The sequence below is a fragment of the Myotis myotis genome, unplaced genomic scaffold (genome assembly GCF_014108235.1).
Source record: "Myotis myotis isolate mMyoMyo1 unplaced genomic scaffold, mMyoMyo1.p scaffold_m19_p_2, whole genome shotgun sequence".
Classification (NCBI taxonomy): Eukaryota; Metazoa; Chordata; class Mammalia; order Chiroptera; family Vespertilionidae; genus Myotis; species Myotis myotis.
Window position 1 is genome coordinate 212,334,018 of NW_023416324.1, and position 27,180 is coordinate 212,361,197.

Below are 27,180 nucleotides of genomic sequence, written 5' to 3' on the forward strand. Positions count from 1 at the left end.
TTTGTTTTCTTTTGATCACTGAGAATATTAGTAATTTTCACTTGAAATAGCATAATATATTTTGCTTAAAGGCTTCTATTTGGGATTTAAAATAGTAGACATAAGGCTGTACAGCTGTTAGGAAAGAGGAATAGTGTAAAAACTTGAGGAAAGCAGCCTCATGCTTAATACTGTTAATAGATTCCAGAAGAATATTGTCTAATGACCACTCAGACCAAGAACTAGAACATTACCAACCCATCAAAAACATTTTGTGTCCATCCCCAATCACTACACTCTCTTTTCTTCCACAGGGAACCAACCGTCTTACTTCTAAAACTATTTCTGAAGTTTATCCAAATCATGCATTTATAAAAATTTTAGATGTTACAATGGTTTGTGACCCTCCAAACTCAAGAAAATCTTATTCCTTAGTACAGCGGTTCTCAACCTGTGGGTCGCGACCCCTTTGGTGGTCGAACGACCCTTTCACAGGGGTCGCCTAAGACCATCCTGCATATCAGATATTTACATTACGATTCATAACAATAGCAACATAACAGTTATGAAGTAGCAACGAAAATAATTTTATGGTTGGGTCACAACATGAGGAACTGTATTTAAAGGGCCAGAAGTTTGAGAACAACTGTCTGAGTATTTAGTTTCTTTATTTGGAGTTTCTTGAACATTATATGAATAGCATTAACATTGAGTTCATGGAAGATACACAAAATGTAAGACTAGTGCTACAAAACTGGTGAAAATGATTGAGTGTTTGCAGGATTTTCCCAGAATTGATCATAAGGATGGGCTTACTGTCTAGTTCTTCATAGCCTTGTTAGGTATATAATGCCCTTCAGCTGATTTAAAAAAATGATTTTATTAAATTTTTTAAGAGAGAGGTAAGGAGAGGGAGAGAAACATCAATGTGAGAGCAGAACCATTGATTGCCTGCCTCATGCACGCCCCCTACCAGGATTGAGCCTGCATCCCGGGTATGTGCCCTGCCCAGGAATTGAACCATTAGCCATTTGGAGCCAGATGACCCTCAACTAATTGAGCCACACCAGCCAGAGCTCAAACTGATTAAAAAAATTTTTTTTTTTTTTTTACAGATTACTTGTTTTTCTGAGTGGTAGATTTGACCCAACAGTGTTTGACATTATCAGTTATGAAACTCAATACGAGTTTTTGCTTTAACAAAAAATAGTACTGACAAATTAAGGAAAATGTAATTCATTTTAAAATCAGCCAATGATATGTTGAAGTGATAATACACACTTGATTATCAAACAGAAGGAATTAGATGCAAATTTATTTGTATATTAATTCAAGGAATATATGCTTTTATTATGTGATTTCACATATGACTTTGGTGTTTGAGGAATATAGCTTGCCCCTCTCCCTTGCCCACCAGCATCACCTCCACTCCCCCACCCTCTCCCCTACCCTCAGCCTATCCCCTTAAAATACAATGTAGCCCTGATCGAGCTGGTCCTGTGTATCGAAAGGTGGTCAATTCTATTCCAGTTGGGCACATACCTGGGTTGCCGGTTTCTTCCATTCTTGGCTGAGCAGGTACCCAAAGGGAACTGATTCTTGTTTCTCTCTCACATTGATGTCTTTCTCCCTCCTGCCCTTCCTCCCTCTAAGCATGCCCTTAAGTGATGATTAAAAAATATTAAAAAAATACAATCTGTTTTATTTGGCCTATTTAAAATCTTTTTTTATTAATGGATGAGAGAGAGAGACATCCACTTGTTGTTCCACTTATGTCTTCATTGGTTGCCTCTTGTACGTACCCTGACTGGGGATTGGACCTTGGCCTATAGGGACCACACCCTTACCAATGGAGCAAACTGGCCAGGGCCATTATTTGGCTGATTTTTGAAAATATTTTTGTTTTGATAAAAATATATTTTAAAAATTTAAGCAGAATTGAAAAGTGCTGACAACAAATCATCCAAAAATTTAAGAAATGTGTCATTATGTGCATACAAAGGATTATCTGAAATAATTCGCAAATATTAATCCTAGTTATGTCCAGGGTTTAAATCTTCTCACTTATAAAATACACATTTTTAAAGTGATAAACTTTTTGGGTTATTTCATTCATGGTCAATTGACTTGTTTTATTTGGAAAAGGCTGATCTAATGTGCCTAATTTAGCCATGTCTTCCAAGTATCTTTTTTTTTTTCTCTTCCAAGTATCTAAAAGTAAAAATACCAAGGTTGATTTAATAGCAGATGGCCAAAATAAAAATAATTAAAAAAAAATATATATATATATATATTTTTTTTAGGAATATTTTCTTTTATATTTCAACTATTATTATCTGCCTGAAATATTTTTGAGAATTTGATAGAAAGCCTATTTTGTTGAAATTGTATTTATTCAGATATTGATTTTCATCTCTATGTTTCTTTTATGTTTCAGTCAGATTCGGTAGTTTTGATGTCACCGTTTAGGCAGAGGACACGTAGATGTAAATATCCAAATTATGGCAGAAGAAATGTTGGACAGATTGAGTTGTCTTCTGGAAATGAGTCTTCAAGCTCTATAAGACATGTGAGTTTGTAACTTTAAAATATATAAAATAATCTTAAATAAATGTCCAATGTCTCACTTTGACTCTACCCTGAAATATGTGAAAATACAGTATTCTGTAGAGGTTAAAATGAAATTTCACATTTTGAGTTTTAACAAAAATGATGCACAGAGAATGAAACGATAAACCACAAAATTGGAGAAAATATCTGTAAAACTCATATCTGATAAAAGACTTGCATTCAAAATATACCACGAGTTAAAACTCATCAATGAGGAAACTCAATTTAAAAATTGGCATAAGATCTAACAGACAGACCATCAAAAAAAGTATTCAGATGGCAAATATGGCATTAAGGAATTGGAAGTGAAACTGGTGAGATACCAGTTCATACCTATTACAGTGCTTTAAGTCCAAAACACTGAGAATATTTACACAACTTTCCATTAACTTCACTCAGAGATCAAGGTTTTTATTTTATTTCCCCCCGTGAATCAGACTTCCTGTGATCAAAGTGAAGCGTCTTGTTCTTCTGAAGAAGAAGAATGGAAAAGTGATAGAAGAAGTGAAAGTGATAGTGAAAGTTCAAGGTATCTGATTTTGTTTTTGATCTTTAAAGCGTTTTAGTGATAGAACTGTATTTGAATGGCATTCAGGATGCAAGAGCTTGCAACTATGGAACAGTTAACATTGAGTTCTTAATACATGTAAAAGGAGAAGAAAACTGGATTAACAGCTGTTGCTGTGGAAAATACTTAAGGCATTTTTATTTGACTATAAATATTTGAGCTAGGAGTGTAAAACACGTTTATGGAAAACATCTAGTTAGTCTTGGGCTGCATTAGTACAGCCCTGGCTGGGTGGGTCAGTTGGTTGGAGTATTGTTCCAACCAAACCAAAAAAGGTTACAGTTTGGTTCTTAGTCAGAGCACATACCTAGGTTGCAGGTTCAGTCCTTGGTTGGGATGTGTGTGGGAGGCAACAGATCAGTTTCTCTTTCTCATTGATGTTTCTCCCCCCCACCCATCTCTCTCTCCCAAATCTATAGAAATATGTCCTCAGGGGAGGATTAAATAACAAAAAACAACCCCATTATTAAATTCATTATGTTTTGTTTAGTTTTGTTATCCAGATTTCAATGTTAACATCTGTTCCTCATCTTGGTAAATGTCACCTTTGTCTTGACAGATACTTTAAGCTATAACCTGGACATAATTTTCTCTTCAAAATGTACCCATCGCAAGTCCAGAAAATTTCCTTCTAAATATGATTCAAATCTTATTTTTGTTTCTACTTATAGTGTGCTTGTCCAGAACACCATACTATACTGCCTGCTTCCTTTCTTGTCTTCTTTTATTTCATTACTAGAGGCCCGATGCACAAAATTTGTGCAAGGGGCTGTGCCCTTGCAGCCCTGGCTTTGTGGCATCGTTTATTCAGAAGGTCTTCTGACAGTTCTGCTGTTCGGCTGTCTGGTCTAATTAGCATATTATGCTTTTATTATTATAGATGATTAAGAAAAGCTGGAGTGATTTTTAGAACACTTGTCTACTCTTAAAAACAATTTTTTAAAATTTCTGGCAAAATTTACCTAACACAAAATTTACCATTTTTAACTACAGTTCAGTAGTGTTAAGTACATTCACAGTGTTGTGCAACCAATCTCCAGAACTCTTTCATCTTGTAAAACGTATATCTGTTAAACAACAATTCTCTGTTTTACCCCCAGCCCCTGGCAATCACCATTTTCCTTTCTATTTCTATATTTATTGTCTTTTACTTCAGCTTTTCTTGAATTTTATCATGCAAATGCTCTTAAATTTTTTTTGAACAGCTCTTTTTATAATAAAAAGCTTTTAGATTTTGTGTGTTTGTGTGAGTGTGCATTATTGAGCCTGAGAGGTAAATAGTTGGCCAATGATGGTTCCAGTAGAGGCCTTTATGTGTTTGCTTAAGCTTGTGGTAGGCTGTTGGCTAGTATTCTGTCTAGTTTCCTGTTTGACTCTTTTTTTTTTTTTTTTAAATCCTTACCCAAGGATATTTTTCCATTGCTTTTAGATACAGTTGAAAGTGAGGCGGGAGGAGAGAGAAAGAAACATCAATTGGTTGTCTTTTGCATGTGCCCTGACACGGGCTGGGGAAAGAACCTGCAATCCAGATACATGACCTTGACTGGGAATTGTACCCGAAACCCTTGGGTGCTAGGGCTGACACACTAACCACTGAGCAACCATCAAGGGCCCATTTGACTCTGCTTTTTCCCCCTTATTATTAAATATATCTTTATTGATTTCAGAGAGGAACGGAGAGGGAGAGAGAGGTAGAAACATCAGTGATGAGAGAAAATCATTGATCGGCTGCCTCCTGCACACCCCCTATGAGGGATGAAGCCCGGCAACCCAGGCATGTGCACTTGACCAGAATCGAACCCGTGACTCTTCAGTCCACAGGCTGACACTCTGTCCACTGAGCCAAACCGGCTAGGACTTCACTCTGCTTTTGCTTCTGGATGAGTTAGGACTGGTATCTCTCTTGGATCTTCTGTCATATCTAAGAAAGTCCCTCTCTTGGCAAGAAGCATGGCTATGCTTTCCTTGGGCTTCTCAGTGTATTCACTAATGGTTTGTCATTCTAATGAAAATTTCTAGTCTATTTTAGAGTCTGCTCTAACTTGGGCGGGGCGTGCTACCTATGGTTCTGTGTGACCTCTACTGTTTTCATAACTATATTTTTTAGAAGGGGAATTGTTAGTTGGCTCTAGATGTTGTCTTCCATGAGGTCTCATCTATATTATACTTAAAAAATTTCCTCAGGCTTACATTCTTTTCTAATTCCCCGAGTCTGTGAAGGTTTCTCTCTCTCTCATGATCTTTGGTCATTTCCGTATTCATTGATGGAGAGGACGGGTTGTTCAAGTTGAAGCTTCCTGGGGTCTGTCTTTTCCTCTTCCTCCTCTCTCCTTCTAAGGTTATATTAATAATTTGCTATGAGGGCCTAGATTCTGGTTCCAAAGAACTTAAAATGTGTTCCTTTTCTAGTGACTCTTCATCTCGATATTCTGATTGGACAGCTGATGCAGGCATCAATTTGCAGCCCCCTTTACGAACTTCATCTCGTCGGCGTATTACTCGGTTTTGTAGTAGTTCAGAGGATGAAGTGTCTACTGAGAATGTATCTCCTCCAAAAAGGAGACGAAAGAGAAAGAAAGAAAATAAGCCTAAAAAAGAGGTAAGAAAAATATGTCTTTAGAAATAACATCTTATGTACAGTTTATAGAGGTGTTTCTGTCCACATTTAAAATTAGAAATCCTTTTAAAATTGAAGCCTTTATTTTTATTGACAATGTTATGTCATCTGAAAGTAAATGTAAAATGCAAACTTATTTTTGGAAAAGCTATTTTATTATTAAAACTTCCCTTTCTAATCTGCTCTGGGTTGGACTTGGGACTTAAGCCTTTCTGAATCTGAAACTTAAAGGGAGAGTTCTGTTTCTCTCAGGATCCAAAACTAACACTTTTTTTTCCTATTAATTTCAATACTGGAAATATACTTTAAGGCATTTTAAGGCATTTTCTCTTGTGTTGCCTGTGATTGCTATGTTTCTCTCATTTTTATTTGCTATGCTCTATCTTCATAGTTTTTTCCTAATTATAATATCCCTTGTCCTTATATGTACAGTGCATGTGCCCTTATTGTGCAGGTAGCTCTCAATATTTAAAGGTGCCATGTCTTTGTATGGGTTATCTGTTGCCCTATAACATGTCATCCTGAAACTTAGCTGCATAAAATAGGAAACATGTATTATATCATGTTTTGATGGGTTAGGAATTTGGGAGCTGATTAGCTAGGGGGTTTGGACTCGAGGTTGCCTCATCATGTTGGTTGAGGTTGCCTTGTCTGAAGGCTTGATTGGGACTAGATGATCATCTTTGAAGCTCGTTCATGGGGCAGCTGGCTGGAAACTTCAGTTCCCACCGTCTGAGCCTCTCCATAGGGCTGCTTGAGTGTCTTCAGTGATGCAGAAGCGTAAGCAAAGGTTACGCCCTGATGCCTTTTATTACTAGTCTTAAAGTCAAACATTGTCACTAGGCTTTATTTTGTTTGTTAGAAGCCAGGTGAGCTCATACTCAAACGGAGGATACTTTGGAGAGTACGAGGATCAAAGAATTTGTGGTCATATTTTAAAATTGCCAGTCTTAAAACCACAGGCGATTGCTTTTGGTGATTAGTCTGTGGTGAAATTCATACTGGTGTCTCAAGCAGAGCAGGCTTTGTAGTGAAGAGGATTTAGGATGGAAATTAGCCCCCTTGCATAGGATATACCAGTGGTCGGCAAACTGTGGCCCCTTGAGTGTGGCTCTTCCACAAAATACGTGCGGGCGCGCACGTACAGTGCGATTGAAACTTAGTGGCCACACTCAAGGGGCCAAAGAGCCGCATGTGGCTCGTGAGCCACAGTTTGCCGACCACTGGGATATACAATGTTATGAAGAACGTTAAAATGAAGAGATTCTAGGAAAGTGCCAGGTAGATCTAGAATGCAAACTAGTGCTATGTTCCTGTGTGTGTTCAGGAACCAATATGCATGATGTTTAAAAACTAATTATTAGGTGACATGAAGTAAGTAGTCATTCTGAATGGTGACATTTCTTTTATTTTTCAATCAAAGAGTGCATGCTGCTCCTTTTTCTTTTACCAAGCTCTGTTTTCTTCCCCTTGGCAGAATTTGCGGAGAATGTCTCCGGCAGAGCTCCCAAATACGGAAGATTTATATGAATTTCATCCTCCAGTTTGGATAACTGACACCACACTTCGAAAATCTCCATTTGTTCCACAAATGGGCGATGAGGTGAGAGTAATAAAATTTAAAAATATGGATATGGAACATAAAACATTAATGTTACTCTTAAGTTTTTATTTGTTACTTTTCAATGTATCCTTTTTGTAGGTTATATATTTTCGACAGGGTCATGAAGCTTATATTGAGGCTGTCAGAAGGAATGACATTTATGAGCTGAACCCGAACAAGGAGCCATGGAGAAAAATGGATCTTAGGGTAAGATAATAGTGTTAACATTTAGCACATATATAATTATATTACTTAAACCCATTAAAAAACCTGGAGGCATATTTCATTATTTCCATTTATTTCCTACTTGAAAACATTTCTGCTGTTACATCTAAGCCTTAAGATCTAGTAGGAAGACTTACGTTTATCAGTGGGCAGTCTTCATATATTATTGATTGACATGTAAAATTATAAGAAAGGCAGTTTTACAATATATATCAGTAATCTTTAAATGTGCATACCCAGGACAGATTTTTAAAAGCAGTGCAAATTTCTTTTTTAATATATTTTTTTATTAATTTCAGAGAGGAAGGGAGAGGGAGAGATAGAAAAATCAATGAGAGGGAATCATTGATTGGCTGCCTTCAAGCAGTGCAAGTTTCAAAAGAAGAAATACAAATGGGAAAAAGGCTTAACTTTGTGCATAATTTAGAAAACCTTAAGCTTCCCTGTACCAAAACAGTTGTCATTGTCATAGTTGAGATGGCCTCTAAGTGACTACCATATAGGTAGTTTATACAAAGTGGATACGCTAGACAAAGGGATGACTCTAGTCCCCAGTGGGGCAGCACAAAATTTCATCATGTTACTCAGAATGGCCCACAATGTAAAACTTACAAACTGTTTATTTCTGGAATTTGCTATTTGGACCATGGTTGACCACAGGTAACTAAAACAGCAGAAAGGAAACCAAGAATGGGGGGGGGGGGGGGGTATTGTATTTTCTTTTTTTAAAAAATTGTTTTATTGCTTAAAGTATTACAAAGAGTATTACATATGTCTCCTTTTTTCCCCTCCCTTGACAGTCCCCTGGCCTCCCCTACCCCTCAGTGTCTTATGTCCATTGGTTATGCTTATATGCATGCATACAAGTCCTTCAGTTGATCTCTTACCCCCCCCCCCCCCCCCCCCAATCCCTCCCCGGCCTTCCCGCTGTAGTTTGACAGTGAGATTGTGGTATTTTTCCTTCATTGACTGGCTTATTTCACTTAGCATAATGCTCTCCAGTTCCATCCATGCTATTGCAAATGGCAAGAATTCCTTCTTTTTTACAGCAGCATAGTATTCCATCGTGTAGCTGTACCACAGTTTTCTAATCCATTCATCTACTGATGGGCACTTACGCTGTTTCCAGATCTTAGCTATGGTGAATTGTGCTGCTATGAACATAGGGGTGCATATATCCTTTCTGATTGGTGTTTCTGGTTTCTTGGGATGTATTCCTAGAAGTGGGATCACGGGGGATTATCGTATTTTCTAAAGTGAATATACGCCTTACATTAGTAACCGTATTAAATGTTTATCTTAAAAAAGATGCGAAGATTAATTTTAGCAAAAATAATTGTATTTAATAGTCACTGAAACTGGTCTGCTAAATTGTGAGTTGGAAGCCTAAATTGTGAGTTGATTAAATTTTGCAGTATGTGGAGAATTAGAGTCTGGAGGAATTGATATTTATTTATTGTTTTTAAATCTGTTGAAGGATCAAGAGTTGGTCAAAATAGTTGGAATACGATATGAGGTTGGACCCCCTACACTCTGTTGCCTCAAACTAGCATTTATAGATCCTGCAAATGGAAAACTTATGGACAAATCTTTCTCTATTAGGTAAGTGTTATTTTTTATGGGATTATTTAAATTTAGATTTTCTCTAAAATAAAAAAACAAATTTAGATTTTTTTCTCTTGCTGGTTAGCATGCTCTTTCCATTTAGCTGCAGGGTAAATAGTTGAGCAGTGTGGACAGCCTAAGATGTGGGTTTAAGTTCCGATAGATGGGAACCCACTAGAAATAAAAATAATTTTATAAACTTGTGAATGGTAGCCATTAGCTACATGTGGCCATTCAGCACTGGAAATGTGGCTGATAAGAATAGAGTGTGACATAAGTATACACACTGAATTTTGAAAACTTCGTTTGAAGAAAAAGAATGTAAAATACCATTATTTTGTATTGACTGCATGGTGAAACAATATTAGGATATACTTGGTTAAATATAATACACTATTAAAATTTAAGTTCACTGGTTTCTTTTTATTTTTTAATAAGGCTAGTCAAAGTTTAAAAATTACATATGTGGTTCCCATTGTATTTATTTTGGACAGTGTTGCTCTAAACTATAACTTGCTACCCAAGGAGTTTAATAATCTTATTTTTGTTTAGATATCATGATATGCCAGATGTTATTGACTTTCTTGTGTTGCGTCAATTTTATGATGAAGCAAGACAGAGGAATTGGCAATCTTGTAAGTCTATCCTTAACTGAATTCATATATATCCTTTGATGGGTGGATGCAAACTTATAAATTCTGCAAAGAAACATAAGTGACTTAAAAGTTTATTTTGCTTAGAGGCTTGGTGCTTACTACTTAGTGGACTTTTTAGCCAAACAACATTTCTTATGACATGCGATGTTTTGAAGGGATATTTCTCATTGAGTAGACTAGAGTAGACCTTTTATTTCCTTTCAGACTTCCCCATACTGCATTATTTCTAATTATATTTAACATGGCTCTGGTTAATTCACAAAATTATCTTATATAAAATAATAAGAAAGTTGAAAAATAATGCAGACTTCACACAGGTAATGTCTGGCACACAGAATATTCTACCTTAGATGTCATGTCAAGTAAGACTTAAATAGGCTGACTTGAGGAAACTATTTTTAAAAATTAAAAAGCTTATGTTACACTTAATGCTTTATAATCATGAGGTATATGGGTGGACAGAAAAAATAAAATCACCTCGGCATGGGCTCTAACTTAAATGTGGCTTTTATGGTGGCCATTGCAGGTGGGCTGATGGGCTTACTTGCTTAGGGCCTTAATTTGTGTAGATCATTGATCTCTTCAGGACATAATTGATGTTGGTAATTAGGCCTTAGCACCTGTAGTGCCTGTTTTACAGGTGTACAGACAGTATTACTTTTAATTATGCACTGTTATCTTGGGAAGCTCATATTGACAATCACTTAGAATAACTTTTTCTGCTATTGTTAGTTTTGGTCTCTTACTAGAAATATTTTTTACCCAGGCTGTGTCTTTTGGTGTACACATTCATAAAGGATGTTAAGACCTCAGAAACTATAAACAGACACTTTTCAGATAAATTTTAAGACACCTGTACTGAAACAAAAGATTGTCAGAGTGTTGCTGCTCTTAGTAAACTATTTTTACCAGTAATGTCAAACAAGGAATCAAGATTATTTTGGAACTAGAGGTAAAGGAAATTTTTTTTGAAGAAAAACATCTAGCCATACATAGATAAGAGACAGCTAGAGTATGTGGGTGTTAACAAGTCATACAGCCAAATCCTAAAGAGCTTAGAGTATCTTATCTGTTAATATTTTTTCAACCTCCATCACGTGTAAGTCAGAAGCTCTTATTTTGTTCTGCCAACATGTCTTTTCAAAAATATTTTTAAACTTCATTTTCTACAGCTAAATTGTATAGATGGATTCCTAATTGCCTCTTATAATTTAGTGGGTTTTGTTTTGTTTTTGTGGTTGAGAAATTATTGTAGCAGATATTCTATACTAATTAATTCATTTTTGCTTCCCCATCAAATCTTAACCTATTCTCCTGAAGTTTGAGTTGTGCTATTAGAGGATTTTGCTTGTTTCTGTTTAAACTGATTGAGAATTTTACTTAGAAGTTTACCCTCACCATGAATGGCCCAAAAAGGTTTATTTCAAAATTCTTTTTTTTTTTTTTAATATAGTTTGTTGATTTTTTACAGAGAGGAAGGGAGAGAGATAGAGAGTTAGAAACATCGATGAGAGAGAAACATCGATCAGCTGCCTCCTGAACATCTCCCTCTGGGGATATGCCTGCAACCAAGGTACATGCCCTTGACCGGAATCGAACCTGGGACCTTTCAGTCCGCAGACCGACGCTCTATCCACTGAGCCAAACCGGTTTTGGCTATTTCAAAATTCTTAATGGAGATCCAAGATGGCAGAAGAGTAGGTGGAAGTTACACTCACCTTCTCTCAGGACAAATTTGAAATTACAACTAGGAAATAATTTATAAGTATGTATTTAATACTAGAGGCCTGGTGCATGAAGCATGGGGTGGGGGTCGGGGTCCCTCAGCCAGGCCTGTGCCCTTTTGCAGTCCTTGAGTCCTCAGGGAATGTCCAACTGACAGAGCGGGCCTAAGCTGGCAGTCGGATATTCTTTGGCAGTTGGATATCCTTAGTGCTGCCGTGGAAGTGGAAGAGGCTCCCGCCACTGCTGTTGTGCTGTGCTCTCCAGCTATTAGCCTGGCTTCTGGCTGAGTGGTGCTCCCCCTGAGGAAGTGCACTGACCACCAGTAGGCAGCTCCTGCAGTGAGCATCTGCCCTCTGATGGTCAGTGCGCATCATAGTGACCAGTTGTTCCCGTTTTGCATATTACCCTTTTATTATATAGGATTATTATATAGGATAGGATTCTTACTACACAAGTGTTTATTGATAGTATACATTATTGTAAGAGATTTTTGAATTTTGTTAAACTTTCTTCTTCGTTTCATGTGAATGTAACAATTTATTTTGGAGTGGGTGTTTGGATTCACTAAACCATAGAACCTAGTTATAAACCATTTTAGCGTATTAAGTTGTACTAGAGGCACGGTATACGAAAATTCGTGTACTCTGGTGTGGGGGGTGTCCCTCAGCCTGGTCTGCACCCTCTCACAATCCGGGGCTCCTCGGGTAGAGTCCTTAGGACTGGCCTGAGATCAGGGCCTATTGGGGCTTTCCTTCCCCCGGCTGCAGGCAGCTGGCCCTACCCCTGCCACTGCTTGCCATCTGTGCAGTGCTGCCCCACCTCCCCTGCCACTGGTGGCCTCCCTCTACAGGTGACAGGCTGGAGTGCAATGGCTTGGGGGCAAAGCCAGCCCAGCGAGGGGCTGTCTGCCTACCTGATTGCCCCTAACCAGTGGCCTGCCTACCTGATCACCCCTAACGGCTGGTTTGCCTGCCTGATCACCCCTAACCACTCTGCTTGCCTGCCTGATGGCCCCTAATGACTCTGTCTGCCTACCTGATCTCCCCTAACCACTCTGCCTGCCTACCTGTTCGCCCCTAACAACTTGCCTGCCTGCCTGATTGCCCCTAACCACTTGCTTGGGGGCAGGGCCAACCCAGCGAGGGGCCATCTGCCTACCTGATCAACCCTAACTGCTGGCCTGCCTACCTGATTGCCCCTAACCACTGGTCTGCCTACCTGAACACCCCTAACCACTCTGCCTGCCTAATTGTCCCTAACTGCTTGCTTGGGGGTGGGCTGTGGTGGTCTGGTCTCTGGTTGTTCAGTCGTGACGCCTCTGGCCTTTTATTATATAGGGTGGTTATGTACCTTCATTAATTTGCTGAGTGTAATCTTTTTTACATCTGTTTTATCACTGAAGATTGCTGAGAAGTGGGGACAGATGGCTAATTCTAACATAAAACATGCTTTGATTACATTATCTTTACTGAATCTTTATTATGTGATATTTCATAAATAAAAAATGTTAGTATTGCAAACTTGTGTCTCAGACTGGGTCATATCTCTTCTAGGTGACAGGTTCCGTTCTATCATTGATGATGCCTGGTGGTTTGGAACAGTGCTAAGTCAAGAGCCCTATCAGCCACAATACCCTGATAGTCATTTCCAGTGTTACATTGTTAGGTCTGTATGCAGATGAAAATGAATCATCTATAAACATTTGTTCACTGTGGTAGGTTGTTGTATGAACAAATAATACATTTCAGGTTTAAAAAACCCCACAATTTTAATCTGTCATTAAGTCCTATCAGCCTCACCTCTGCAGTGTCTCTTTCGCATGCCCCTGTCGTTTCCTATTCACTAGTAACCCTGGTAGTGCAGTCTCTGCTTGCTTTCTTGGGACCTTTTCTGTAGCTTCCTAATATTTTCTCCACCTTGATCCTGACATTGCAGGATCATAGTTCAGGAACACAAATTACGTCATTTCCTTTGTTCAAAAATATCTTTTCTGCCTTTCCATGGGCTGTGGAATAAAGTCCACATTCTGAAGCATCACATTCAAGACCTTCACACTGTTTGAGTTTTTCTTCACTAACCTGGGACAGGCCACACAAGACTTCTGGTTTTTACCTTGAACCCGCCATCCACTTTTACACTTAATTCTTATCATGTATCCTTCTAAACATTTTTTACTGTTAGTATTTAAACTTACTGCTACGTTGCAGTTAATTTTTACATTTTCTGTCTTCCTGTCTACTCTTGTAGTGGATACCTACTTATTAGCCACATGTTGAATTTAGGAAAGGTTAACCAGACTTTTCTTTTGGTATTAACAGGTGGGACAATACTGAAATTGAAAAGCTTAGCCCATGGGATATGGAACCAATTCCTGATAATGGTATGTAATTGTTAAATAATGAACGTATTTTATCTTTATATTTTTAATTTTGTTACCTTACTAATGCACATAGAGTGAATTGTATTCTTTAAGACATGTTTTCAAATTATTATGGTAACTGTGAAAAAAAGAAGTCAACAGAATTATGTGTATCTGGTTCATCATTTCTTATCCTGTGTTTCCAGCTTGATGCTGGCTGTGTCTTAGGGGCCTACTGCCATTCTCATGGAAGCTTAAAGCTCTGCCGCCCTCCTTCCCGTGGCCTCCATTGCCTTGTCCTCATTCTCCTCTGTTACCCTGGTCTTTCTTCACAGGGAATATCTAACTTGACTTCTGTCTTCTGCTTCACCTCAGCTTGTCTATCTGACTGTGGGTGGTCTCTTTCTTTCCTTAGAGAGAGATGCCTGTTGTGAGCCAGCCTCTCCCTTCAGTGCTTGCTGCCCACTGCTTCTACTTCTGTGGGACCTGACACTCAACCCTTAGTTCATCCCCTGCCAGTTCTAGTTTTCTCTTTCCTTTCTCCTTTTAAGTTTGAGTTTATCTCCTGTACCTTAAAAGAGCTTTCACTTGGCTTTCGTGAACATTTTATCTACTAGTTATTTCCTTCTTGTAGACTTTTGCTCTGTGTCTCTTGCCTCCTGTTTCTTCACTCTCAAGCTTCCTTTTATACTAGAGGCCTGGTGCACAAAATCCATGGATGTGTGTGTGCGTGTACACATGCGCCTCAGCCAAGTCTGCACCCTCTCCAATCTGGGACCCCTCCAGGGATGTCCGACTGCCCGTTTAGGCCCGATCCCAGTGGGCAGTCGAACAACCCCCTCACAATCCAGGACAGCTGGCTCTCAAACGCTCGCTTGCCTGCCAGCGTGATCAGCCCCTAACCACTCTCCTGCCGTCCTGGTCACCCCTAACTTCCCTCTCCTGCTGGCCTGGGCCCTCCGCAACTCCCCTCCCCGGCCAGCCTGATCCTCCCCAGCTGTCCTCCCATGCAGGCCTGGTCCCCCTCAACTGCCCTCCCCTGCAGACCATCTTGTGGCCACATGGGGGCGGCCATCTTGTGTGTTGGAGTGATGGTCAATTTGCATATGGGTCATGGCTAATTAGCATATCCCTCTCTTATTATATAGAATTAGTATTTATTCAGTGTAAAAACAAACAAAAAACTTTTGTCCTTTCACCCCCACCACTTTTTGACATGAAGTCTTGCTCCACGAGTTTTTCTGTGTCTGCCTTAGGGGCCAACCCCTTTTCTTTGTGTTTACTCTCTGATACGGCTCCATCAACCATTGTCATGGTTTACTTTGGAAATAAGGATTTTTATGGAAATGAGAATTTTTTTTCAAAAAATATGTTTCTAATAACTACACTCTTGAAAGTCCCCAGTGATCTCCCTTTGTTAGATTTTCATTTGAGCATAGTATCTTATAAATAATACGAAAAGTCATTTTTCAATGTAGAAAGCATGTAATAGATAAGGAAAACCCAGCATTTTTAAAATTGTTTTCTTGTTCAAAGTATTACAAATAGTAGTACATATATCTCCTTTTTTCCCCATTGACCTTCCCCCAAAACCCAGCATTTTTTTAAAAATATATTTTATTGATTTTTTAGAGAGGGATAGAGAGTCAGAAACATCGATGAGAGAGAAACATCGATTCAGCTGCCTCCTGCACACTCCTCACTGGGGATGTGCCCACAACCAAGGCACATGCCTTTGACCGGAATCGAACCTGGGACTCTTCAGTCCTCAGGCCAATGCTCCATCCCCTGAGCCAAACGGGCCAAGGCAAAACCCAGCATATTTTGAGGTCTTACTCTGTTTCAAAGAGCTTTGTGCATGTCATTTCATCTAATCCTGCTCTGAGGTTGATGCTCTTGTTATTTTACAGATGAAAGAAATAAGGTTCAGAGAGTTTGCAGTAATTTGTTTAAGTCATACACACATCTAGAAAGGGTAGGAGTTAAGATTCTAACCCAAGTCATTCTAACCCAGACTTCAAACAGTGCCCCCCTCCCACTCAAATATGTTTTTATTGATTTATTGAGCCCAAAACCGAGGCATGTGCCCTGATCAGGAATTGAACCGTGATCTCCTGATTCATGGCCAACACTCAGCCACTGAGCCAAATTGGCTGGGCTTTATATTAAATTAAATTAAAACTTTAATTTAATTTTTATTGATTTTAGAGAGGAAGGGAAAAGGAGAGAGAGATAGAAACACCAGTGGGAGAAAATTATTGATTGACTGCTTCCTACATACCCCACACTGGGGATCGAGCCCACAATTCGGGCATGTGCCCTGACTGGGAATCAAACCGTGATTTCCTGGTTCATAGGTTGATGCTTAACCACTGAGCTATGCTGGCTGGGCTTTATTGCACTTTCAAAATATTTTGTTTTGGAATAATTTGAGACTTACAGAATGTCACAAGAATAGTACATTGAATTTATGAATACCCAGTTTTCTCAAATGTTAACATCTTAAGTAATTTATAGTGCAGCTATCAATCAGGAAGTTATCATTGATACAATTCTAATCCATAGGCCTTCAAATTTAGATCATTGTCCTAATGTCCTTTCACATATGGATTTCATTGCCGTGCCATCTTAATCTCTTTTAGTCTGGGGTCCCTGCGTCTTTTCATTCTTTCATGACCATGACACTTTAAGAATACTGGCCAATTATTTTGTAGAATTTTCCTCAGTTGGGGTTTGTCTGCTGTTTGTTTGTTTTTTATTTTCACAATTAAACCCAGGGTTTGCATTTGAGGCAAGAGGGTTAGAGAAATGTGTTTTCCATGCATATATTGGGAGGCACATGATACCAGTTTATGCTGTTAACTTTAACCATTTGATTGCAGTGGTGTCTGCCAGTTTTCTCTGCTATTAAGTAACTACTTTGTCCTTTGTAATTAGTGTCTTCTTTATAGATCTTTGAATTGAATTTAAGTGTAGTGTATATTTGTTTTATTCTTTGTGTTCTTTTTTAATGGAATTCATAGTTGATCCACCTGAAGAATTAGGAGCTAGTATTTCTGTTACTTCAGATGAGCTAGAGAAATTGCTCTACAAACCACAAGATGGTGAATGGGGTCAAAAATCGAGGGATGAAGAATGTGAACGAATTATTAGTGGCATAGATCAACTTATGAATCTCGGTAAGTTTTTTTAGTATGAAAAGTTTCATGTTCAGGCTTTTCCACACAAGTATTTAAAAGTATCATAATCGTGGTTGTGTTTATTACTACAGTTCCTACTTATTACGTGTTGGTTAAGCTTGCAATATTAAATGTAGCTTTAGTGTATTTTATGAATTATTTGTGGAGAAATATCACTGAGGGGTTATGAATTTATTAATAAAAACTCTTCTGTCTGCCCTGACAGATATAGCAGCAGCTTTTGCAGGTCCAGTTGATCTGTGTACGTACCCGAAGTACTGTACTGTAGTGGCTTACCCAACTGATCTTTACACTATTCGAATGAGACTTGTTAATCGATTTTACAGGTTAGTAAAACCTATTTTAAAAATAGTTTGAAAAGATACTTGGCTGAACCAACTAGAGTAAATGAGGTAATGGTAGTTGATGGTGACAGTGGTGGAATGGGGACTGACTAACATTTTTTGTTTCATTTTCTTTTTTTATTATCGTAATTTCTTGGTCCTGTAAGACATTGTGTTAGGTGCCTGTGGGTAGGTATGATTAGAACCTGGATAAGAAAAATTACCAGATTTCATTCCTTAAGTAGTTTGTCTTTCTTTTTTTCTTACAAATTATGTTCTGTAGTCTTTTTTTTTTTTTGAGAGAGAGAGAGAAACATCAATTTGCATTCCGCTTATTTATGCATTCATTGGTTGCTTCCTGCATGTGCCCTGATGGCCCTGACTGGGGAGTGAACCCTACAGCCTTGACGTATATACAACACTAACCAACTGAGCTACCCGGCAGGGAGAGGTTAAATTTTTATTTGTATGTTTAACATTCCTATATACCTGTTCCATTTAAAAATAAAATTTAAGCCGAAACCGGTTTGGCTCAGTGGATAGAGCGTCAGCCTGCGGACTGAAAGGTCCCGGGTTCGATCCCGGTCAGGGGCATGTACCTTGGTTGCGGGCTCATCCCCAGTGGGGGGTGTGCAGGAGGCTGCTGATCGATGTTTCTCTCCCATCGATGTTTCTAGCTCTCTATCTCTCTCCCTTCCTCTCTGTAAAAAATCAATAAAATATATTTAAAAAATAATAAAATAAAATTTAATTTAGTTAATAAGTGGACTTTGGCCTTTGAAAGATTAATATCCTAAAGCAATGTGTGTTTTATCTCTGGCTTCTAGAGCACTGATAGCTATAAAATTTCCTATTCTCAATGATTTTTTTTAAAGCAATAGAAGGTATCTTATTTTTTATAATTCAACTATTTTGAAAAATTTTATAAGCCTGGCCAGTGTGGCTCAGTGGTTGAGCATCGACCTATGCACCAAGAGGTCACTGGTTCAATTCCAGGTCAGGGTTGCGGGCTCGATCCACGTTAGGGGGTGTGCAGGAAGCAACCGATCAAGGATCCTATCTCGCCCTCTCCCTTCCTCTCTCTAAAAATCAATAAAAACTTTTTTAAAAAATAAAAACTGATTTCTTGAGTTCACGTTGTTGATATAATTTAGCTCTGTAGTCAAACATGGAAATGTGCATTTGATCAGAAATCCCTTTGTTACTTTACAGTAAGATTGACTCTTAGGATTGATGATGTTGAACACATTTTCTTTATTGAGTCTCAACAGCTTCAAATGTACCCATAGGCATTGTGAAAAGGGAGGATTGTTCTGTTGTTTTTCTGGATGTGATTAACTGATCTGTTAAGATTTTTTTGGTCCTTAAATGTATCTGTGCAGTTCATCTTCCAATATAATTGCTATGACTATGACCAAGTTGACAGCATGAGAAGGTTATTCATTGTTACTTTGCACTGTAAAAAAAAATTTTTTTTTGTTGATTTCAGAGAGGAAGAGAGAGGGAGAGAGAGAGAGATAGAAACATCAATGATGAGAGAGAATCATCGGATCGGCTGCCTCCCACATGCCCCCACCAGGGATCGAGTTGCACTTTTTTTTTAATTAATATATCATGCTGGCTTAACATGCTTGGTGTCTTTACTTGATTTCTGTCTTTTTATTTTCTAAACCATAAAGTGCCTTTTTATTTTGAAGGAGGCTATCTGCATTGGTTTGGGAAGTCAGATACATAGAGCACAATGCCAGAACATTTAATGAGCCTGAGAGTGTAATTGCAAGATCAGCTAAGAAGATAACTGACCAGCTTCTAAAATTTATCAAGTAAGTGACTTCATGTTATAGATGTGGAAAAGTGAGTGACTTTGCATATTGTGTTCTTGCAGCGATCTAGTGCTTAATTTTTGCTCTCTGAATTTGATACGTTTTTTTTAAAAAATATATTTTGATTTTTTACAGAGAGGAAGGGAGAGAGATAGAGAGTTAGAAACATTGATGAGAGAGAAACATCGATCAGCTGCCTCCTGCACATCTCCTACTGGGGATGTGCCCGCAACCAAGGTACATGCTCTTGACCGGAATCGAACCTGGGACCTTTCAGTCCGCAGGCCGATGCTCTATCCACTGAGCCAAACCGGTTTTGGCGAATTTGATACTTTTTTAATGTGTTACTTTAAATGACATTTCTTTACATACTTACTGTGATTGTAATGTCTGTACAGGAATGAGAAATTAATCCAAATTTTTCTACTTTTTAACATTTTGAAGTATTTTAAACTATAGACATTTGCCACTTACATGTATCTGTTTCCACTTGGGTAACATTTTTTTACATATCTGTGATGTCCTGATGAAATGCTAAGGAACTAGTCTTGGTACAGTGCTATTGACTGTAGTTGTAACACTTTATTGGTTTTTGTTTTTTAAAAATATATTTTTATTGATTTCAGAGAGGAAGGGAGAGGGAGAGTGAGATAGAAACATCAATGATGAGAGATAATCATTGATCGGCTGCCTCCTGAAGGCCCCCTACTGGGGATCGAGCCTGCAACCCAGGCATGTGTCCCTGAAAGGACTCGAACCCGGGACCCTTGAGTCCACAGACTGATGCTTTATCCACTCAGCCAAACCGGCTAGGGCATTAATTGGATTTTTAGTTTTTATATCAATGTCCTTTTTCTGTATCAGGATCCTATCCAGAATCCCCATCATGCTCACTGTTTTCAATTTCTACATTTTCTTTAACCTGTTCCCCAGTCTTTCCTTTCTTTCATGACCTTGTCATTTTTTATAAGTGTTAGACAATTACTTTTTCACTGGTTCTTAATTTGGGTTTGTATGATATTTCCTCATGATTAGATTTGAGTTTTATCTTTGGATTAAATCTGTGTCCTGTGAGAGTGTTTGTACATGCATGGATATTACACATAATTTCCTGCATTGGGAATCAGAATTGGAATAGTGCAATGAAAACTGACCTGGAAATCAGGATCCAAGGTCTAGCTTAATATCATCTAGTGAATATTCTGTGTGGACAAATTATTCAGCCTGTATCCTTTAAAATTAGTGAGTTTTGCTATATGATCTTATATGCCTTTTCCCCATAGCTATAAAAAAATTCTGTAAAAGAATACTGTATTAGAGAAGATAATTTATAAGTTATGCCATCATTTTCAATATGTAGCAACAAGTTGCAGTCTATGTCACTTTTCTGGGTTAAATCTGTCCTATGTTTGGGGGACTTGGACTTACTACCTCTTTCCCAGAACATACTTCTTTCTTTCTTCAGGAAGATCACATATCATTTTCATCTCCTTTATGCCTGGATATCACTGCTTTAGGATTTGTTCTGTTTTTACAGTGAGGTTAAGATATAATTTGCTTTAAGTTCTACTTCCTTTTTTTCTTCTATTCTCTTTTATCTCAAATAAACTATTTTCCTGGTACTCATCCTATGAGTATTACTTGTGATGATACTAAGAAAAATTTCTCCGTGTATTCATTAACTGAGGCCATATATTTGTTATTCCTGGATTACCAGCTAAATTTTCGTGTATATTTAACTGAAAAAACCCCCTTACTTTTCATATTGCAAGATAGTTGTTTCCACAGAGGGTAGAGTTAAAAACCTGATATTTCTCTGGTTGAAATTAGGTATGCATAGTTGAGCAACTGTTTATATCTAACCTGTAGTTTGAATCTTTGGCAACAATAACGACATCTGCATACTGTTAAAAAAATGAAAAATTGTTTTTTTAGGAATCAAGACTGTACAGATATCTCAGAACTTTCTAACACTTCTGAAAATGATGAGCAAAATGCCAAGGCTTTGGTATGAAGTTTGTCAATTTTACAATGATTTTTGTTAATTTCAAATGGTAACTTGAAAGAATGAGTGAAGTACAAAATGTTGATTAAGTATATCAATTCTTGCTATATTCCAACTTACTATGAAAATAGGGCACTTGATAAAAACATTTTTAATTATCTAGATAGTGGCATAATTTGTTTTAGCCAATAATTGATTATCAATATACCAAACAAAATATGTTAAAGTGAACAACTTAGGCTTGGAATATGTTCTCTTTACAAATTTTCACTAGAGAAAGGTACATTAAAGAAGTACCTTGGAAATTATTTTTTGTAAAACCCATATCTGAGCATGGATTTAATTGCAGTTGAGAATGCACAAGCTTTACCTGCTCATGTACCCTAGAGTCCTTCCTGGGGATGGTTTTGAAGTGTCAGTGAGGCAAGTAGCAGTGATGCTGCCCTTTTTGAGAATCAGGCTGTTGGATTTGTTTACAGGGAAGATAGCCTTTAAAAACAATATGGCGTAAAAAACCCCACCAACATAGCTTAATTTCTACACAAACTTTAGTTCACTGATTCGCATGCTAATTTATATTGGATTAAAAATGGGTATAGATTTAGGGAATAAGAAACTGTGGAGAGTACAGATGTGCAGGAATTGTAGGAGACTGTTTCTGGGATTTCTGCATAGAAATAAAACACAAATGTAAAGCTGCCTTTTATAGCTATGTTTTGGAATTAATGCATGTTCTTAGGGAATGTATAGGGTATTAAGAATAGTTGGTTGGTTAGACTCTGCGTACCACAAAGATTATCCAATATAGTCTGTCTTTTGAGATTTTGTTAATAAGTTATAACCTTATCTTTCATATACTTTTTAAATTAAAATTATTGCAATTTTAATGAGAATGTTAACACTTAAGGTGCTCTGATTTTTATTTCTAGGATGATAGTGATCTCCCTAAAACATCTTCTGGAAGAAGAAGAGTAAGTTAATCTGCCTGATTAATCTTTGTTGTTTACTTATTCTTTGTTTAAAATCAACCTAAGGTCTTAGGTGTTGTCTTTGAAAAGTTACATTGATATAGTTATGGAATATTTTGTAAGAGAAAGGGGAGTAATCACTGAAAGCTGGATAGTTAGGTAAGGTTTAGTGGAAGACTTGGGATTTTAACTATTTTCTCAGAATGAGATGGAGTTAAAACAATAAAAAAGTAGGGGATATTACAATCCAAACCGAAAAAGTAGGAAAGTGTGGCATGTTAGTGGGCTGCTGAGAGCGCCGGTCTGACTGGTGTAGAGGGTACATGCTGGAATAAGCAAAGTGGCTATGTCTGGCTGTTATTTTGGGAGCCAATAATGGTGATATTGAAAACCAAGGTTTTCATTTAAAGTAGAGAATAAACTGCACAGTCAAAATTGACAAATATATTTTGAGGGATATAAAGATAGGTGGTAAAGGAAATGAGTTAGGAGTTTATTGCAAGAATCTGGGAGTAAAGGATGGGAATCTAGTCAAGGATGGTGTTTGCTTGGAATGGAAAGGAAGGGAGGAAGATGAGACATTTGAAGGGAAAAATTAACTAGCATTTGGTAACTGAACCTTTTTTAAAAAAAATGAGGATTAGTTGGGGGATGTATGGAAATAAGTTTTGGATATTGGGTAGTTAGAATTGTAGTGTCACCAGCAGAACTCTTGAAGTTTTAATGTAATATGTTAATTAAAAGTCAAGGAATGCTCAAAAATGTTAACATTTTAAATTTCATCCAAATGCTGCTTAAACTTTAAGCTTTTAATAAAAGTTTTCATAATATGCTTGCCCCAGATAACATGGAAAAGTTAGACTTGAATTTCCATCATCTGATTTGTCATTTTCATATAATTTTCCCAAGTGTTTAGTACCTGTTTAGAATTTGCTATGCCTGCTCTAGCAAATTACAAATCCGGTGGCTTAAACAACAAAAATGTTATGTTACATTCCATAAATTAGAAGTTTGACATGGTCTCACTGGGCTACAATCAGGGTGTCGGCATGGCTGTGTTCCTTCTGGGAACTCTAGGGTAGAATTCGTGTCCTCACATTTTCCAGCTTCTAGAGCAGGGGTGGGCAGACTTTTTGACTCGAGGGCCACAGTGGGTTCTTAAACTGGACCGGAGGGCCGGAACAAAAGCATGGATGGAGTGTTTGTGTGAACTAATATAAATTCAAAGTAAGCATCATTACATAAAAGGGTGTATGGTCTTTTTTTTCAATAGTTTTATTCATTTCAAATGGGCCGGATCCGGCCCGAGGGCCATAGTTTGCCCACGGCTGTTCTAGAGGCTCATGGCCACCTTCAGGTCAGCAGTGTAACATCTTACAGTCTGACTCTGACCCTCTGCCTCCACTTGTAAGGACCCTTGTGATTACATTGGGCACAGCCAGATAATCTAGGACAGTCTCCCCATCTCAAGAGCATGCCTTTAATCACAGCTGCCATGTAAAGTGACATAGTCCCTGGTTCTTGGCATTAGGATGCAGATATCTTTGAGTCATTATTCTGATTCTGCCTACCACTATCCAATGTGATATTTCAAATTCTGTGAAAACATTTTCTAGATGTGGGAGATCAGTGCTGGATTGAAAAATGTTTCTAGAGTAACCTGTTTCTAGATGTGACATTGGATTTTTACAGAAAAGTGGATTTTTTCCAAGTAGATAGAAAGTCAAATACGATATTATAGTGTCATTTTCCCAACACTAAAAATACTTTCGATATTGTGAATATATTTTTAGGGCCATGATTGGAAAAAAAGGAGCAGCAAAGCCACCAGCTATGTTGAAAGCAACTGGAAGAAACAGTGTAAGGAACTAGTGAACTTAATTTTTCAATGTGAAGATTCTGAACCATTTAGACAACCTGTTGATTTGGTTGAATATCCAGTAAGTTCCCATTTTTTTGAATGTTTGGGGCTTTTTAAAGTTTGTTAGAGGAGATCGATGTAGAGGTATTTAAATTAAACTTTTAAAGAGTAAGATGTCTAGTTTCATGTTAGCTTTTTCTCTTACCATTAAGATAGTTACCTAATAATGGGAGAATTCTACATGGTATCTATTATCTAAGAAGTCCCAGCGCCAGGAAAACTGAAAATTGTGTAAAAAGTGTCTGTTTTCACTCTAGTAATAAAGGAATGGAAAATGACCTTAAAAAAAAAAGTCAGAAAGTAAACCACAAACTTACTGTAAAAGCTTGGAAATGACAAAAGATGTAAAGAAGGAAATAAAAACCAGTCCATGTCTGGCTCTCCCTTTCCTGACCCCTCTTCTCCCCCACACTCCCACCAGGTGTATTACCTTTGCCTTTCCCTCTCCTAAGCTTCAAGGGCCCTTCTGCATCTGAAACTGGTTTTGTGAGCCTGCACAGTCCAGCTGGCTTACTTTTGCTAGCTTTGTAACTTTCTAAATAAACTTTCTCTTATAATTTGAAAAAAAAAAACCAAATAAAAATACCAGTCTATGTCCTGCTACCAAGTATACTTGGTTATTTCTTACCTTGTCTTTATGTCTGGGTCATGTTTTTTAAAAAGTTATTAATGATTCTTAAGCTCCTTCTAATTTTTTTCTCTTCTATAATCCTATATAATAAAAGTGTATTATGCAAATTGACCAAACAGCAGAACGAGTGGTTGATATGATGTGCACTGACCACCAGGGGGCAGATGCTCAATGCAGGAGCAGCCCCCTGGTGTTCAGTGTGCTCCCACAGCGGGTGTGCCACTCAGCCAGAAGCCCTGAGCTGGGCTCACGGCTGGTGAGCGCAGCGGCAGCGGTGGGAGCCTCTCCCGCCACCACTGCAGCACTACGGATGCCTGACTGCCAGCTTAGGCCCCATCTCCATGGAGAGTGGGCCTAAGCCATCAGTCAGACATCCCTTGAGGGCTCCTGGACTGCGAGAGGGCACAGGCTGGGCTGAGGACCCCCCCCCGCCCCCCCCCCCCAGTGAACAAATTTTGTGCACCAGTTTTTAATATTTTAGAGATCTGATGCACTTATATTTCTATAAGCAGGAATGAAAATTTTGAACTAATTATTGTTTTTAAAACCTAGGACTATCGAGATATTATAGATACTCCAATGGATTTTGGAACAGTAAGGGAGACTTTAGAAGCGGAAAATTATGACAGCCCTTTGGAATTTTGCAAAGACATCCGGTTGATATTTAGCAATGCAAAAGCATATACACCAAACAAAAGATCAAAGGTAATTTAAAGTGGTTTATAAGAAGAGAAGAGTGTGATCTGTTATAGATGATAATTTTCTGCTGGCTGGAAGAGGTTGGAACATTAAAGATAAGTGAGTAGAGCAAGACTACTGCTGAGAATAGAGCTTCTGCCACTGCCCAAATCGCTGCTCTTGCTACCGCACCACAATTAATGTTATCTTCCTGCAGTTTTATGAATGGATTGGTGGGAGTGAGGGCCTCAGTAAAAATAAACAAACTTAAATTTGATATGTAGAAGGAGAAAAATCTGTATTTTCATGCAGATGGGAATCTTGAAAAGTGGGTTGAAAATTTATTGATAGAGCTGGAAGAATATTAAAAGTAAGAAAATGAAAATCTGAATGTGGGGGTAGGACTAATGTAAACTAATATTTTGGATCCGAAGAAGAAACACATGAGTGATCTGATTATTTAAGAATACAAGTATGGAGTACATTTCTAAATCTTTGTTAAAAAGTTATTCATTGGATAACTTTCAAAACTTGTTGAAACATAATAACACAAAAGAGCCCACATACTGTCAGGGAATTTTCACAAACATCACAAAACCTATGTGGCCAAGGTGCTGGGTAATTAAAAACAAAACAAAACACCACAGCAACAATTTGAGGAGATTTATACCACTTTCTCTGTCTATCATCAGTGACTCTCACTGCTAATTAATCATTTTGTCTTAATTTCACTTTCTCCTCAATATTATCAGATTCCTCCCACATTATTAATTCTCGTCTCAGCATTCAATTTCCAAATTGCTTATTGGATCAGTTTAACATTCAAGTCTAAAATTTTTAATGCTTGTGTTATTGTCAAAGTCACTATTGTGAGACTGTTTCTTTCCAGAAAGGAAATAAATTTCATTACCCCCCCCCTTTTTAAAATATATTTTTATTGATTTCAGGGAGGAAGGGGGGGGGGGGAGAGAAACATCAATGATGACAGAGAATCACTGATTGCCTTCTATACTCCCCCCTCTGGGGATCAAGCCCTCAACCTGGGCATGTGCCCTTGACCAGAATTGAACCTGGGACCGACCCTTCAGTCCTCAGGCCGACGCTCTATCCACTGAATCAAAGTGGCTAGGGCATCTCCCTTCTCTTTTTAAAAAAACATATATTTTTATTGATTTCAGAGAGGAAGGGAGAGGGAGAGAGATAGAAACATCAGTGATGAGAGAGAATCATTGATTGGCTGCCTCCTGCAAACCCCACACTAGGGATTGAGCCCACAACCCGAGCATGTGCCCCGACCTGGAATTGAACTATGACCTCCTGGTTCATAGGTCAACTATCAACCTACTGAGCCACGCCGACCAGGCTTCCTCTTTTGTTTTAAATATATGTTTGAGGATTCATACGATTCATACCATACAACTCACTGTTTAAAGTGTATAATTTAATGGTTTCTGATATACTACATTATCAGGTTTTCAAAATTGTGGTTAAATCTATATAACATAAAACTTATAATTTTAACCATTTTAAGTGCAATTCAGTGGCATTAATTATATTCACAATATTGTTTAACTGTCACTGCTGTCTACTTCCAAAACTCTTTCATAACGCCAAACAGAAACTCCGTAACCTTTAAGCAATTAATTCCACATTCTCCCTTGCCTCAGCCCTTGGTAGTCTCTAA

General features: G+C 38.0%; 1 protein-coding gene across 5 annotated transcripts in view; it reads left to right on the forward strand.

Annotated features, from left to right (window-relative positions):
• BRWD1 (bromodomain and WD repeat domain containing 1) overlaps positions 1–27,180 on the forward strand; it is a 98,473-nt gene that overhangs the window by 42,824 nt on the left and 28,469 nt on the right. For 3 of the 5 annotated variants that reach the window (XM_036350105.1, XM_036350106.1, XM_036350107.1), the window contains 16 exons: positions 2,417–2,548; positions 3,027–3,118; positions 5,567–5,756; positions 7,252–7,377; positions 7,477–7,584; positions 9,080–9,204; positions 9,760–9,842; positions 13,142–13,253; positions 13,907–13,968; positions 16,971–17,126; positions 17,353–17,473; positions 19,168–19,293; positions 21,229–21,301; positions 22,228–22,269; positions 24,060–24,206; positions 25,371–25,523. In XM_036350105.1, coding sequence (XP_036205998.1) covers positions 2,417–2,548; positions 3,027–3,118; positions 5,567–5,756; positions 7,252–7,377; positions 7,477–7,584; positions 9,080–9,204; positions 9,760–9,842; positions 13,142–13,253; positions 13,907–13,968; positions 16,971–17,126; positions 17,353–17,473; positions 19,168–19,293; positions 21,229–21,301; positions 22,228–22,269; positions 24,060–24,206; positions 25,371–25,523 — 1,848 coding nt within the window. The remainder of the gene's footprint in view (positions 1–2,416; positions 2,549–3,026; positions 3,119–5,566; positions 5,757–7,251; positions 7,378–7,476; positions 7,585–9,079; positions 9,205–9,759; positions 9,843–13,141; positions 13,254–13,906; positions 13,969–16,970; positions 17,127–17,352; positions 17,474–19,167; positions 19,294–21,228; positions 21,302–22,227; positions 22,270–24,059; positions 24,207–25,370; positions 25,524–27,180) is intronic. The other 2 variants (XM_036350108.1, XM_036350109.1) reach the window with 2 other exon arrangements.